Here is a 17,803-nt window from a genome sequence, read left to right as displayed (position 1 = left end):
GCTAAGCACTCCGCAATCATGTAACCGTTAAAATGATTAAACGCTAGTGTTTCGCGAACGCCAACACGTTAATTATATTGCATTTATTTTCAACCGCGAAAGTTTTCATCTCTGGAAAACGGAGTGCTTGATATTAAAACAATGGGTTTGGTAAATTTTCATATTTGGAGCGTTTGGTTATGACCGGAAATGCTTAACGTAAAGAATGTTAAATTTAATTGGATTTTATTTTAACAATTAGCAGTTTCTTTTAATAATTATAGAATCTGATTTTTTTTTTATAACATGCAAATGCGGTTTAAAGACTCGTTAACTAGAAGCGCAATATGTACGGAACTTTCTTTCGCTCGCTTAACAAGTATAAGGAATTAAATGCAAAATACCCCCTACAATGGCGTACATCAGGGTTTCCCAAACTGTGTTCTGCGGAAGGTGAATAAGTGTTCGGCGAGAAGTTCTCCTGGAATTTGTCATTTTAGTTTTCTAAGCATTTTTCATGAATAAATATTTTATAGTGGAAATATTCTGAGGAGAATAATATTCGTGAATATGTCGAAAAGCCTAGACCCAGAACGACTAATAACATCTGTGTAGCAAATGTTAGTGACCAAGCTGTGTATTTTTAAACGTGGAAGTGTTCATGAATTATCGTTAATTTTCACACGTCGAAACCTTCAACATTTGGGGAAGAGAATACCGCTGTTTATGACCGGTCATAAAACTTGCCTGCAAGCCGATTACAACAATGGGCGGCGTATCCTCTGTTCTCAAAACTGAAAGAAATAACATCTGTGTTGCAAATATTAGTGACCAATCAGCAAGGAAGTATAAAGAAAATTTTTCCACTAAAATTGAAGATCAAGGTAGTCTGTATCCGGTTCCCCAATCGAGTGATAGTGAATACTTTCTTCGCAAGTTCGTATTGTAGGGTGAAAGTTTCGAAACCGTAGTGCCGTGGTTTTTTAAAAGTAATAGGCCTGCAGATTTAAATTTTAATATGAATAAGAGACACGGGACTTTGTTTAATTTTGGTATTAAGAAATCTCTTATTGAAGGTGTTTGTGACGCAACAGATAGTGATTCATCCACCACCAGCCTACAAAGCGATCTCGAGGATGTACAAAAGGAGGGGAAAACTACCAGCACACAGGAGAAAAAGTCTGCATTCACTCGTAAGTACTTATAATATTATAAATTTTTGGTGAGCAGAATGGGATATCAATGAAAATCAGCACAAATTAATTTAATGATGTTTATGTTTAATTGATGTTTAATTAATTATTAATTAATACATTACTAAATAACCAAGGTGTTCAGTGAAAATTTCAGGATTTGTGAAGTGTTCCGTCGTCGGAAAAGTTTGGGAAACGCTGGCGTTACATTCAGCCAATTTTTATCGTAGAAGGGTGACGAAGTCCTAGTTGTGGGCTACAGCCCACAACCAAAAAAAGCGTACAATGCAAAAATAATCTGCTACAATCCAATGGTTTGTATCTGTTGTTAAACAAGACCATAAATGTGTTTTTAATTAATATAGAAGTATATCGACAATAGCACGAAGATCCTACGATATATCCAAAATCTAGTCCTTGGGATAAATCCCTCGTTGTAATAGGATTCAATAACAGTAATGACATCTGTGCAGCATGATTCCAATATAGCACAAGTTTATCTTAGTTACACGTGATATCAGGACTTCGCTGTAGCAAATTGATTGTTCATATTTGTGCACTTGTTGGAGCGATAAGGGGAAGAGAAAAAAAATAGTCAACACAATTACAAATCATTTAACAATAATGTTTTGTAAAATTTTGATGAAGTTAAATTTGTGAAAATTGTAAGTATCAGTGGATTTTCGGTATTGAGCTTTTTCAAGGCTTTTATCTGCTACTTCTCGAGTTAGTCGATCTTTAGCAAACATTTGTTTTTTTTCGTAATTCAGAAAAATCGACGGTGGTAGATTTGATCAACTGTCCTAGACATTCAGTAGTGACTGCACAACTTTCTCCAAACATTTCCATGTCATGTGTCCATGAGTGTGTGTGTGTGATGGAGGCTTCGAGAGTCTGAACCATTTACGTGCAGATGAACTTGCTGAACTTCATTTCGATAGCATAAAGTTTATATAAGTTTAATTATATGACCTTAAAATCCGTAAAGAACTTTGAATTCAGTTGTTAGAAATAGCTGAAGCGCCGGCTTGGTTGACTGAGTGGTTAGCATACCGGCTCAGTCAACCATTCCAACCAACAGGTCGCGGGTTGAAATCCCGCAATGAATGTGGCTGTCTTTAGGTAGGAGATGAATTTCATTGTCCAGTGTGAGACCACCACTACCGTGCTTACTGGAGGCGTGAAGTGCCTTGGAAAAGTTCCATGTTTGGTCTCTAAAGCAGTGCTTCTGGCCATATCAAAAATACAAAAATCAATTTTAAAAAATCCTTTAGATCATTCACTCACGGGACGAATGTATTATAGGTTTATAAATAAACCTTTTGGGGGTTATAAATTTAAAAAAAAAGCGACGAGGTGAGTGTATTATGTTTCAGTTGCATGTGTTTTCTCAGTCGGTTTTCTTCATCTTTCAAGAAGAGACATATTGACATCACTGTCTTAGAGCGGTTAACTCATCATCAGATGAAAAAAGTGTTCCTCAGATCCTTAACGTCATTTTCGAACCTAGTCTCTCCAATCAGTGATCTTATGACACGTTGTTCTTTGAAAGGTTTTAGAGAATGCGGTTAGAAGTTATCTTTACCCACAGAGAAATTTTCCATGACTTTCCTATTATTTTCAAAGTTATGTCAAGAAGGGCAAATTTTATTTCCGTGATTGACGGTTCAGTCCCATAAAGCGCTTTTATGCTGATGGGTATATATAGGATAGAAAACAGAGCAAAGAATTTATTTAAAAAAGGGTGCTAATATCGCAATTTTTCGAAGACTAAGACAAATTACGTGGCTGCACAACGACCTATGTGGCAGTGAGTCTAAGCAGTGCTCCAACTGCGCTTTATTATCTCCTGACTTTTTGCTACATCTTTTATGAAGACGTCCATCTGTTACTTCCGTCAGAGGCACTCCCCAGTCGCGTGTGTGGCTCACTTCAAACACGAACCATCTGCCTGTTGGATTAGCAGCTGGATAAGGGGGTGGACAGTGGTGGAAGCTGTTCTGAAAAAAAAAAAAAAAGGAATTTGTTTCATTTTTTATGACGGAGGGGGGAATAAACGGTATCTTGAGAAGAGTCCCTGTTGGCTTACTAAATATATAACTTTGGCTGTAGCGCTAAATTTTTAAACTAAGTCTGAACTTTACAGTCATGGTGCACATATATATAAAAAAAAAAAAAAAATGGTGTAGGTTTTATTTACTCTCGGGTTCGTGCAATGACCGGCTAGTATTATTTCATGTGGCGCTATAAGACACTTCTTCGCCATTTATTTGACGCAAGCATGCAGCGTTTCCATAGCACAGCTGCGACATTACCTCTTCTGCTGGGAAAACCTGAGTTAGTTTGAATGCCATTCCATCCCATCGAGAACGCAAGGAACATTATCAGGCTTCTTAACTAGCAAAAGAGACAAATAAAATATGCTTGCATACTTAGTAGACACTTCTACCTCAATGCAATATATAGCACGTTTTCCACCAATCCGTGAAATGGCAGTATTTCACATAATACGAGTACTTCTGACGTCACATTGTGACCCACCATTCACAGACAGAAACCAGTATTCCATTACTAACTGTTTGCACCACCGTCACCTTTCACAGTTGGATAATCCAGTCGTGTTGGAAGCGTCGGCTGAGCTGTTGGGAGACAACTTGGTCAAATATTCTATCGGATGAAAATATTAAATTGTGAAATTAGTCCAAGATGCCCCTCTGCTGCTCCAGTCCATCCTCTGCAGTGGATTTCTAATTTCAGCAGTGCTTAAGCTTTAAACTTAAGGAGTATGTGATCCAACCTTTGGACTCGCCGAGTTCCTGGTATTTTGAGTGCAAATGAAGATGCACACTCTAGTTTCGTTTATATCCCGAGCCACCAGTACTTAATGCATCAGATATGCAATTGCACTACAGAGGTATCTGTAGTGTAATTGCAAGAGGTATCTTGCCGCATAACTCGCGACCTAGGCTCGTATTCCGTAGGTCACGAGTTATGTCGCAAAACACACGTTATTAACAATTTTTTATGCCAAACCAAACATACCACATTTACTTCATATACCGGAGTATTTTAAAAACTGCATGCATGTACGCAGTGGAAATCTTTTAGAACCAAAATTCACAATGGTTGGTAGGTTGATAACATAATAACTCAGCTCAGCTTGCTAAAGGGAATTTCCCATTGGGAAGATTGAAAATCAATCTGTTTTTGGAGAATTGACTATTCAACGTTAATTCGGTAACTCGGGATGAATATATGCAAAGAGTAATACCTAATGAAACACACTAACTTGTTGAATAAGATTGGTTATGAGCGCGATACACTACGCTATTTCATATCCACGTTACACATGTTTTCACACAACTCAGTTATCGGTGAGAATGTTGAGTTATATCTTCACCGCCATATCTCATTGAAGAACTGTATAAATATTCGGATTTCTTCCGCATGGCTACACAACTAGTCACCTTACGTGCGTGTGTGTGTGTAAATACTGCATAGTAGAGATCTTGCAGGATCCATTTCACTTAAATGCTGAATACCAGTAGATTCAAAATATATAAAGCTGTAATTTTGTATAAGTTGGCTAATATTCTCGACGCGCATTTTTTTTTAATTTTTAATGTACTGGTCTAATCCCTTCTTACCTCTCCATAGATCCAGGGAATAAACGTTTGGATTACTTCTCTTATCAAAATCCGAAACGAACTCGATATAAGGAAAAAAAAAGAAGAAGCGTGCACTGTTCTTTCAGTAGAATTTGGTTTATATTTATCCCAACTGTTTTATATATCTTCATCTAATTTTTCTTCCTTTAAAAAATTCTTTGATTTAATTATTACTCAACATTTCAAACTTGAGATTTGGCCCTCGACTACATTCACGAAGCTTGATTTCTTGCTCCCCCCCCTCCCCCAACGTTGCAGTGCAAGGGTAGAATTCTAGGGTTGATAGCGTTGTCACGGATAGATTTAAATTTATTATATGAAGGGATTTGGTTCAAGAATTTTCTTTACGATTGATAAGGAGACCGAAGATGTATCTGGTCGGATGTGCGCTGTTTATAGAAGACAAACAGAGCGTTTCATTCCTCTTATATAATATAAGCAACTTTGTTTTCCTTTTTTTCTTTTTTTTTTCCCTTCCCTAGAAGTGAAGAAAATTCCGAAATTACTGTTTAGTTACTTTTAGTTATTTTTTAGTAACTTCCAGAAGCAATACTTTTGAACGAAAAAAAAAAAAACATTCACGCCACTACAAACAACAAAAATAAACTAGAAACATGCACATTAAGTAGTTCTTAGAAACCAAAAGATTTAAACATATTGTTAATTTACTGATATCATAATCTGTCAGCAGAAAAAATGAACGGTTGCATAGCAACAGCTTTAATGTGTAAGTGAGCTTCTGATTCTTTATACCTAGTTGGCGTGTTTAAGCGAACTCTTAGCGCGTTGGCCTCTGCACAGTTGGCGTGCGTAAAAGCACAAATGGAAACTTTGGAAAAGTGAACTATTGGTTCATGTTTCATCTAACAATAGCAGAGTGTTCTTGAGGTTTCTTCCCCCTATTCTTCTCGTTATTCTGCCGAAAGTATGCGAGCTCGATATAATTTATTACAAGGAAGAGAACTATCGTATTACAATCGTTAAAAAAAAAAAAAAGTGCGTTTTGTTGTAACATTCTTGTATAGTGACGCCATTCAAACTATGAATGGTGTTGTTATATAAAAGTGCCGGTTGTCCTAACCCAAAGCCGTTTATATACTGTGGATTATGTGGAGCCAGAATGAGAATTTCGAAAAGTTTGTCTACGCGATTTGGGTGTATAATAATCCCAGCGAAAACAGCGACATTTGAAGTGGTTTGATGACTTTTTTTTTTTTTTCATCTTTATATTATAAAGATGGAACCCAGGTCTCCAAAATCATAAATGGGAATATTAACTTTAAAAATAATTTTATACAGTCACTAACAAAACTTAGATTATACACAAAATCCCTTTTCAAACTTCTTCTAGCTACCGAAGTGTATCTTGATTATAGCAATGAGCGAATGTGCATAATTATTATTAATAAAGTATTTGCAATCTTTTTTTTATTTTTATTTTTAAAGAGCGTTTCCGTATTTCAACTGTAACAGTAAACAGTCAACGTTACTACCAGCTATCTTACACGCTAAGCTCAAGAAAAATTGCCTCCATTAGCGAACTTGTGCGAGCATGCAGCCTGCATGCTCAATTACCTAACATAACTTCTTTCATCAATTTATAAAAGGACCAATATGTACAGTAGAATGCGAAAGATAGTCTTCAGATCATAGAACTTAACCTGGTGTATTCAGAAAGCAATTCTCCTGACCTAGATCGCACGATCATGGAGTGTACTTTTGATTACATTAGAATGAGAGTCTTTCCAACCAAAGAGCATTGTCTGTACTGACTGAACTATAGCTCACAACGAACTGTTTTTTATTTATTTTTTGTGATTAATCATGTAGAAATACAGAATTATATCTTGTTCCTTTCTGTTATCACAGCACGCAGTGTGAAGTGCCCAACTGAGTCCGTTCTGTTTCAAGGCTAGCAATTAAAGTGTATTCAAGAAGATGGGTTGTTCAATGGTCGTGACACACCAGCGTTTTAAATGCAGACTAGAATAAAAGGGAGTTATCAGGATCATGTTGCAAAGGGATCTCCGAGCTATAGAGGAACTCATATCTTATTCAGATTTGAATGAAAGAATTAATTTTTACCAAAAAAGAAACAGGCAAATTAATTATTTGTACACCAATTTCCATTTAATTAGTTCCGTAAATAGCCCCCCCCCCCCTCCCGGAGTTTTGAGGTCTTACATTGAAGTAATGAAATGATGATGGAACTTCTATTAATGGTTTATATTTATTTAATATGTCTCCTCTGCATTTGGGATCTTCAAATTAAGTGGTCATGTTGTAGTTAGTAGCTTGTGATCTCGGATAGATTTATCTATTTTGAGAGGAAAAGTCTGATTTTCTGAGAAGAAAGTTTCTTTTCCTTCCTGAGATCTCACTCACTCTTTGGAATTATAAAAGCTTATTCAAATATTCATCTTTCCATTCAAAACGGATTGTTCTTCCAACTGTACTCCACCTGGACCATCAGGGTATCCTATTGAAGGATACCGTGATTTTCAATATTACTGTAGTCTGTGTGCTCGTCATCATTTTTGAAGACCTACTATCAACGGCTTTTTGAACTGTTCTCGTTATAATAAATTAAACAAATATTTTTGGGACGTCCAAGTTCTGGGTCCAGGCTTCACATGCAAAGATGGTCCTCTGTGTGTGTGTGTGTGTGTGGAGAATTATCCATCATTTTGTAAATTATTGGTGGAAATAATAAAATGTGGTCGTCCCATTTATAATATTCCTGGACATCGCCAACTTTAATGAATTGAGGACCAAGAAGACATCTAACCGAAGTTGAAGCACAAGGCATCGGCCTTCTGGAAAACAGTTGTTTCTGGGAGGGGCGTATTGTATTTTGGTGGATAGGTTCGGTCCTATCTACCTTGCTAGGAATATTTGTTAATATGCTGATAAAACGTCGTGTGTTTCATCACTGAAAACCATGATTACAATGCTGAAATTAATTTTGGAAATTGTGATAAAGTATAAGATTTTATGTAATATAATCACTTAAATATGAATAAATAAAACTCGTTTTAACATGAACAATAATATTGGTCCCGTAGATTGAATCGGCCTCTTTGCAGAAGACCCAACAATAAGATTGTTCAGCAGTACAACTGTCCCATGAAAACGAGGAAATATTTGTCCTCATCGGTCCTAGACCTGCCACTGTTTGAGGATATCTGTCAGATATCCTGAGAATTTCCGGATATCTGGTAGATCGTGTATCCTTGGGAAAAGTGTAACTTGGATTATAATTGCAATTTTTTTACGATATTCACATTCAGGAGAATTATCCCCCCACCCACCACCATTATCGAACATGAATTTTTTTTTTTTTTTTTTTAACTATTCTAACAAGGATCTAACATAACTATTCATATTTAAACTTCACGTATTAGGAAACCACATTTGAAAATTTGATTCCGTACTTCTCATTTCTTTCTTATTTTTGTATGTCAAGCTATAAATGAAATAATTGATTTCTTTGTAAAATATTCCAGCGCTTAAATGCCAGTTTTTAAGATTTATCCTTTTACTTAACCAAACAGAGTATGGCTCTAAATTACGCGTAAAAATGAAAACGGAGTTTATGCATTTCCAATGGTAAAAAAGACAGAATAATCATACAGTCGTCAGAACTGAAATTACCGCCTACATATCCATTACACGAAGTTTGTGTCATGGCCGTCATTAATAGTTAATGCCTTGTTTCATCTCCTTCATTGCTAACATAATACGATTTTTTTTTTATTTTTCCTGTTCCATTCAAACACCAAGATTTTTTTTTTTTTTGTATGAAATTATCAGAGATAAAGTGGCTTCAAATAAATGTTTTATTGTAGCGACCCACTGACGCTAATTGTATTGCCATACTTTACTTATTGCAATATCAACTAGAGCACGGATTAAAAACGTAACACCCCTACACCGGCGTCTGTTTCGACTCGTCTTGGCAGCTGGCCAGAACGACTGGCCGTTGGAGTCTGCCACGTGACATGTCAGTGTGACGTTTAGAAAACGTGTTAAAGTAAGCAAAGGCTCTGTAGCCTGTAGGTGCTATCGTCTGCAACTAATAATGGAAGTGTATGCATAATAATAATAATAATAATCCAATTAGAAGTTGACGGTGAAAGTCTGCGAAGGATGTTTTGATTTTGAAGAGGCTATATTTGTAAAAAGATGAAGTACAAAGAAGTGGTGATGTGCTCGGCGATTACTGTTGTTTAAGTGAGGAGAATTTCCTTCGAAAGTATCTTGTTTTACAAGCTGCTCTTCCTGGTTTCTACAAGGCATGATAGTTCGTCCGGTTTTGTGTTTTCAAAGATGATAGTTGCAGGTATGTTTTGGATATATCGGCATTAATAGTCGAATATTAATATTTTTTTCAAGGTGTTATTTTGATTTTAAGTTATGATGGTATATAAAGTTACTTTCAACTTTAGATAACAGAATTGTGTATTTAAGTAGATAAGGAAAGGCATCGTTGGGTTAGTTCTGAAGAACTTGGTTATCAGGGAAAGTAGCATTTAGGGTATGTTTACGTTATACGCTGCTTGCACATAGCGCCGAGATTTTTGTATGAGAGTAGATAGCGATGTTGTAATGTGTCGGTATAATATGAGATGACGCCTACACTGTACCGGTAGTGTTATTTGAATACGAAGTCCGCAAGCCACATTTAACAACTTGAATCAGAAAATACGAGCGAAATGGTAATAAATCCTTTTACTTTAACTTTCGGTTGCCTTAGCTTGTTTTGTTTTTTGAAGTGGAATGCAATATTGATATCATTGATAAGTTATATCACAGCGGATTGACTAGGTTAATGTGAAAAAAACGGAACTTTCTACCAAGGAAATTCAGCGGATGGTTAGAATATCACAGCACTGTTTAAATTCTTGGCGATTATTGTTTATGAATACTTCCCAAAATTCGCTAGTTGTACAGGTAAACAAGGAAGTACAATAAAGAAAAAAAAATGCAGTCTTTCAAAACTGGATGCTTACCTAGTGCGTGCATTGTGCAATTATGCTACTAATGTACACGTGAAAAAAAAAAAAAGAAATCATTCCCTACTCATTTCCTTATTTACAACACCTTTATCCGTATTCATGGAACTCCTTTCCCCAGGTCAGCCTCTTTGAACAATATGCCGGATATCTATATCTCGTTTAAACACTTTGTCTGCCCCCCCCCCACTCCGTACAGGCTCTGCAGATTTCATTACATTTAGGACCTCAGCCATTATGTTTATTACCTTTTGAACCTCCCAGAACATGATGCAGTTTGCAAATAAAATGCACTAACCTATAGATGGCGCGCGTGCCAGAGGTGGCACGTCCAAGAATTTTGTTGGGATGTCAACGATTTACAGGCCCTTTTCATACGCTTATAAATTATTCAATCTTTTTTTTTTTTAATTGTTACAATACGTACGAGTTAAATTTTGTTTTACACCAGAGAGCAGTTATGAAGATGTGCATATGATTGGTGCGGTATTAACAAAAGGTCTCGCAACCCAAAGACAAAGGCAACCTACAATTGTTGAATTGAAATACTAATTCTCTTCAACCGAATTCCATAACATGTGAAACTGTCATAACATTCACTATACATTTCTTAGTTTTAACACATTCACGACAGGGGGTGTCGTTTATCGTTCTGACGAAACTTCTCTTTATCGGTGGGCTCAACTCACACAAAGTTTCAACCTTTGGTTGAATTTTGTTGTTGCTTATTTGCGTTTGAGTTGGCACAGGAACTCACACATGGATTACATGGCATATTTCAATTCGAGGTAGAATTTTATTTGAAGTTAGCCTTTGTGATCTGTCATAATGACATCGAGAATTTCAAATGCAATAAAAGAAACACCTATTTCATGTAATTGAAAAATTGGACAAAAGTTGCACCGGAAACACAGTAAGATACTGTGTTTCCGGTGCAACATGTGGTTTTTGTCGAGTCTATACAATGTAGTTTCTGTGAGAGGGAAGATGTGATTCATTAGTTAGCGCAGATTTTATTGTCTCTAATTGCACTATTTGTTGAGGAATATATTACAGACTGCAAAAGCCTCCAACAGGGATTCAATAAAACTACTTGTTTTTCTTGCATCTGCAGTATAATGGTTATTGGGGAGGGTGTGTTGTTAACTGCAGTGAGCGAGTCACTATCGCCTCGACTTGAACATGTTTAAACATTTTTCGTGTGTGAAGGATATGCAACACTTTTTAATGTATTTTTTCGTAAAGTAAAATCAGGGGTGCCAGTTATACGCGAGGGCGAGTTATTTTCGAGTAAATATGGTAAGCGTTTCGCCGACAAGTTGATATCTGCTTCTGATGTTTTTTCCCTGGCTCAGCTAACTTCGATGGTGAGTTATAATGCATAAATATTTTTCTCACTACTGTTTTTTTTCTTTCAAATCAACATAATGAAAATCAAGTTAATAATACAATAATCAATTTTACACTGAATAACATAAATATTATGAATAAAATAAAATATTTTCTATAAAATTATAAATATTTATAAAATATTATGAATTTATAAATAAATAAATTAAATTAGATTAATTTTATATTATTTTTTCCCTATTAAAAAGTGCCTTGCACGTCAACAACTCGATTTGTAAATTTTTGTCACGCGCATATAAAATGGTTCGCCATCACTGCACTAACCTATTTGCTTCAGCCGTAAGTCCAGTTAACATCCGAATCTTTCCATATCACTTCGAAATACAGATGCAGTGTACATCAATATCCAGATGCGGTCTAATCAAAGCCTTATACAAAAGGAATAATAACTTTATTTCTCTTATTCAAATATCTTCTTACTATTGTAGTAGTCTGCCTTCACCAATTTTGCTAAACTTCAACTCCCCATCCACAACACTGTTCCACGATACCTCTACTCCAATTTCTACAGCCCACTTTCCATTTGCATTTTCCCCCCTACAGCATATCAAAACTAATATGCCTGGTTTGCTAGTTCTTCAAACACTCTGAAGATCCGCTACTTTTATAATATCATTTTAAACAGTTTCTTCTAACTGTGCGTCGTCTGCAAACATTTGGGTATCATCCTACAAACCATGATTCATAGCACTTAATACAAGTTAAACTGTAGCAGATTAAATAAACATAGCCCTGCAGGACACATTGGCGCTCTCCTCTGAAACCTCCTTAATGAAAGTTAGGGGAAATCGCGTCATTTTCTTTTCGGAAATACCTGGATTCGAATCCCATTTAGAATGCGAGAAGTTTATAATGGCTTTTCAGTGAAAGTGAGTTAACCAGTCTCTTACGGATATGGCAGGGTTGTTCTCCTCCCGCAAACCAGTAAAGACGCGCTTTAAGTTACTTCTGGCGTAATTTTAACCAAATCACCACCTTTGAGACACGGCTTCACCAGTCTTCTATCCACCAACCAATCACAAAGCCATTTTCCACAATTTATATAATAATCCTTCCTGTCAGGGTGCTTTTAAACAATTTAAAATATCGCAGTCTCTATCTATAAACTGCGATATTTTTAGACGTGGTTACCTCATTATAGTAACTAGTTTACTGAAACAGGACCTCCATATAGATTCCTTCCTTCCTTCATCGACCCAATCTTGTCTATTTCTGACATATTGTAGAATCTTAATATGTATTCATCTTATTTAAAAATCTTTCCCCTTCAAAGCAGATCAATTTGTAGGTCAATCATCTATGCTGATCGCACTCAAGTTATCGTTAAGAAGGATATCCTTTCTTCCTTCCGCGTTTATAGCACTTCACTGACTGCCGTCTTCAAATCTGTATACACGACTGAAAAGTATTTGATGAAGACGGCGTTAATGAAATGCTATAAACGGTGTGAAACGGCGTATCAATTTGGTCGCGTATTATCGTTTTTTTTTTTTCCTACAAGTGAGCAGCACATTATCGTAGGTCTAACGGATTTTGCTGAAACAATATTTAATACTTCGTGGGAAAATTGTCGAGAAATTGAGTTTGCTGAATCGGATTGTTTTTTATGTTGTTTCCTACGGTGGAATGTATATCGCACGAATCAGTATTTTAATGTTCCTCTCATAGCCATTTTGCACAAATGCGTCTTTTATCCTTTGGCGTTTTAACTCCCTAATTTCGTGTAATGAAGCCTTCAACCAGTAGTTTGTTGTTACCAGTATACATTAGAGGTTGAGGATAACCTTCTTTCATTCGTTTGCAAGCAGTCAATTAGCATGAAACAACTCTTAGAATGAACCGATTTTGACGAAACTTAAATATTAAGACTCTGAGGAAGAATTGCCGAGCAGTTTTCTTTTTATATTTATTTTCAGTTGAAATCGGACAATAATAACTACCACTTTGCACGAAGAGCAAAATATATTTGGTTACTACGCTGTTTCGAGTGATAGCGCACGCAGTGGAGTTACCCTCGGGCACCGATGATTTTGAGCAACAAATTGTTTCGTTTAGAATATGACGTCGCTCATTTTTTTGGACTAATCTTGCCGTCCTTTATTTCTAACAAATATCCCTTACTTATTTTAATCGCTCCACTGGGATATTAATCGCTTAATGGACATAGTAATCTCTCATTGACTTTCTCGGCAATGGTACGTTGTACATTTATTTCCTAACCTATTTATAGGTATATTCACAAGTGAAAACTCCTTCATTGCCTCAGAGTTGTCTGTCCCCCCCCCCCCCCAATTTTGCAGATTTTATCGTTTTGTGCATTTTGCCACAATACGTTTAAACTTATGCATTTTTTTTTTTTCCCAACAAATTTATTTAACATGTCACGGATGTTTTTAGAACCGATATAAGACCCGGATGCTTCTTACTTTCTTTCTTCTTCCATTTTTCACTTTTCTGCTGTCCCATTCATAAAGGAAGCGCTCACTACAACGCCTGATAGGTTCTCCAGAGTCAGCCTATTTGTAATATTCATATTGTACTTTTAAGGCGGTATATTGAGATATATTGTCAGTTTTTCTTCAACTGAATGAATCAATCTATCTTTATTTTTATTAAAATCTCCCTTCAAGTTTTAAAAGACTGCAAAAGAGTCTAGAGCCATTAAAATCGTCAGTTCCTAATACTGCAAAATACAAACGAACAGTCCGCGAAATATGGTACATGACTTAAGTGATTTCTGTGCCAAGTCAAGTTCATGCTCTGGAACCTAAATAGCTCGGCAAAATATTTTAGAAATTTAAATGTTACGTAATGTCGACTCGGCTTGTTGAATGGATAGCGTCTACTCTATCCATCCATCGACCGGCTGTGGATGGATTCGAATCGCACTGTGACAGATAATTTCGAATATCTCCTTCCTTTTTACATATTAGGCCTAGCGACCTGTTACTGAGCTGTCCTTAGCTCTTCCAAACCGTACTCGTCCTGAGGATAAGGTGGTTAGCCCTATGATCCCGGTGTGTCCTATGTCTGTAGATGCATGTGTTCACAGGGCCGGTTTGTCTGTTCTGGGGGACGAAAAACCCGAGTTTCTTGGTGGAAAAAAACCCCCTACCCCCGTATGAGACCGTTAACTCACCGTTCGTCGAAAGAGACTAGATCTTCGTTTATACCGATTGAGCTACGGAGGCTCTCGAATATCTTCAGGTGGTAAATTATTTTCATCTCTGTGCTTATTTGGAGGTTTGATGTGGCTTTGGAGAGTATCGTGTTCGGTTTATAGAGTAGGATTTACTTTAGTTTATTGTATCAAAGCTGGCGTCTTTGGGTGGTCTGTAAGATACATCAGTAGTATCTTTTGAAGTTTTTCTTTCCTGTTAGGAATCAGATGTCACCATGTCAGTCTCTTCTCGGGTGAAGAAACCGGAAATGGCAGTTCCGGTTAGCAAGATTAAGAACAGTCAGCACTTGTAACTACTCCATATTCTCGTTAGTATATTTAGTTCCAATTATCTACCATATTACAAGTTTTTCCCGAAGGGAATATCATGGAATTTACGACCAAGTTTGGCAATATATAGACAACATAACATTGAAAGACGCTTTCGCAATATTAAAAAAGAAAAATATTATTTAAGTGATTAAAAAAAAACCGCTCACTCTGCGCGATTATTAATCCTGACAACGAGATTAAAATCGTTTGCACCAACGAGTATACGTATTGCACATGCGTCACTCCTCAATGAAATTATTCACGTCATTGAATATAATCCTCAGACACGCCACAATACATATTGCATCACACGATACTATGCAAAGCTTGACTCAGAGATTAATAACAATTGTACTGTTGTTGATATATTTATTCCATTGCTAATTTAGGCTGTTTTTATTTTTTGTTTTATCACACTCGCCCACTAAAGGTAAACATATATGTATTAATACTGAGTTTAGTCATGAGTTAGATAATCTGGTGGGAACTCTGCTATAGATTTTTTTTCCCCCAAAGCCACTATTTTACTACACTGGATGAAATTATTTAATCGGATTTTGCGTCTAACAAATCTAAAATTCGTACTCACTTTGAGGTATTATTAATAACGAGTTTGCGGGTTATTGACACATAAATGTAACTGCAAATGAAAATGCAAAAAAAAAAAAAAAAAAAGTTTGCGAGCTCCAACATGCCAGTATTCATGTTTTGTGCATCACGAATTCTTTTATTGGCTTTTTGTGACGTTTTGATTTTGACAACTGTATAGTCGTCTGCTAACGAAAGAAAACTAAAGGGAAAAGGCAATTTCTGTCTTCTGGTAAACATCAAGTGCTCTTAGATGGCATGTGCGTCCTTGTGTACGTGTTTTTGTGCGGCTTTTTTAAAGATATTTCTCGCAGTTCATATTACAGTACATTTGCTTTTTATGTTGGCCGAACTGTTTTATCTTTCACTGCGAAATAGTTTCTTCTTATTGTATCCTGTGAATGGTAAGTACTAGCTGTGATTGCCTTTTCATTTTTTTTTAAAACCATAATCAGGTCACTAGGGTTCCATTTTACCATTAACGTTGCATACGTCTTTATAAAATTATGCTATCGGATGACATGGAATGGGTATGACTAAGATGCTTACCACGCATGTGAGAGAAAAAAAAAAGCTTTTTTTTTTTTTTTTCTCAACAAATGTGAAGTTTTAACAGTTTAATACATTGTCTGTGCTGTTTTCTGGATCTGTAAGAAGCTCAATCATGGCTGACGTCTTAATTGTTGTGATAAAGTATGTAAATTGCCCTCAATGCGTGCGCATTTTTTTTTAAATTTACCTTTTATATCCAGTAAAATTTCGTGACATACTGAGACGTGCCGGGGGGGGGGGGTTGTTTGCCTTCTCTGCTCAGAATGATCATCAATGAACTTATGTCTTATCAAAAATTGTATATAAAAATCATTGTGTGTGAATATACACAAACGTAAAAGACCAAGTCGCATTGTTTTTTTAATAATGTTCTTTATAACATCTGTTTTGCACATTAATTTTATTTCTCGTATTTCATTTTAGTGCGTAAATTACATAAAGGATTAGTGACATTAAATGCTGCCATGGTAAAAATTCTTTTGGTGTAATTTAACTTTGAAATATTTCCATCTTTGTGGTTAGCAGTAATTGAAATATTCAGCGAAATAAAAAGGTGACATGTGATTACAGAATTAATTTACACAATTCTCATTATCGAAAACGGTTAACGAACTACTCAGCCCAAAATACTGGCGTGAAGGAGTTTTTTTTTATGACGTCAGGGAATGAAGTGGTCGAACACCTTCATTCTTAGGTGCTTTCGTTAAGTCGCAGTTTCAGTTATTGGAAAACGTTTTTACAGATTACGGTGACTTTCTGAGAGAAAAGTTGTTTTTCTTTTCCCATCAGGGAGAACGCACACTTTAAAATGAGGTGCTGAAGCCTTTGTAGGCGCTTATGTCCAATTTCAATTATCGGAAAATGCGTTTGTATGCTTTTTTATGTAAATTAGGCGGAATTTGTGGGAAAAAAAAAAACTTATTTTCTCCGCCATCAGAGGATCGTAAGCTTTAAACTGAGTGGTCAAACTTTCATTGGTGCATTTGGATAATTGTAATAAAACTTTCAGTTATATTACAATTATCAAAATACTTAGGTCATTATGTAAGCTTGTTAACAATATTCGTCTGTTGCTGTAAGCGAATCGATGAAATGTTGATAATTATGCGTATAAATTGTTTTAAAATTAATGAAACACGTAAGCATACTGATTCGCGTAAAAAATGCTGGCTTCTCTCGGAATCACGTGGTTTTTTACCACTATACTAGAATCACGTGACCAAACGAGTATACTTGCGGGTTGTGCCAGGTGTGTAGAGGTTGAGTGGGAACGGCTCTGTGGCACGAGTTTACATAAACACTTCAGAGGAAGTGTAGGACTGTTTGTTCGGTCGTTCCGCAAATCGTTTTACAATTAATTCCTCATAACGCTTTCGTTACTGCTTATGAAGACTGAAATCAGTACTTTAAGCGCTCTTAAAACGCAAATGAAGTAACAAAAACTGAAATATTTTCAAGAAACTGAAACATTTTAGGTATCTCAGAATTCACTTCACGAAATCAAAATTTGAAATGGCATCGGATTAGAAAGAATCCACACTCAAAATAGAACATTCAGTTTCGTGCTTACTAGACTTTTATAGCATAACTAGAATTAAAGCATAATTTGGAGTGATTTTAACGGAAACATCCTGAAACTGCATTTCGTGCTTCACCCATATATTCACCGATAAATAAATCGATGAATGTGGTACTTACTGGATCACTGTGCCAGCAGACGATATTGTTTACTGTTGCGTTTCATGATTCTTTTATGAACATTGTCCTTCCTGTAGTGTCTGTCGCTTTAATGCATGATTCAAAACAACTATTAGTGTGCATTCGCTTCCTGATACTTTGTTGCCCGACAAGTTCAGTTTACATCATTTATTATGGAAAGGGTATTTGTTCATGCACTGAATAAAC

The 17,803-nt window shown here is 36.1% G+C and overlaps 1 protein-coding gene across 2 annotated transcripts in view; it reads left to right on the top strand.

The window, feature by feature from the left end:
• Window positions 1–17,803, top strand: part of LOC150093190 (guanine nucleotide exchange factor DBS-like) — a 450,940-nt gene that overhangs the window by 63,563 nt on the left and 369,574 nt on the right. The window contains exon 1 of one of the 2 annotated variants that reach the window (XM_090413276.1): window positions 8,895–9,182. The exons of the other annotated variant lie outside the window; for it this stretch is intronic. Coding sequence (XP_090269402.1) covers window positions 9,170–9,182 — 13 coding nt within the window. The 5' untranslated portion in view covers window positions 8,895–9,169. Of the gene's footprint in view, window positions 1–8,894; window positions 9,183–17,803 lie in introns of those variants that run through there. 2 annotated transcript variants of the gene reach the window in all.

The sequence above is a fragment of the Typopeltis vanoorti genome, chromosome 24 (assembly GCF_054136105.1).
Source record: "Typopeltis vanoorti isolate ZY-2024b chromosome 24, IOZ_Tvanoo_1.0, whole genome shotgun sequence".
Taxonomy (NCBI): Eukaryota; Metazoa; Arthropoda; class Arachnida; order Uropygi; family Thelyphonidae; genus Typopeltis; species Typopeltis vanoorti.
Note: the sequence above shows the minus strand (reverse complement) of the source record. Positions and strands in the feature narration are given on the sequence as shown.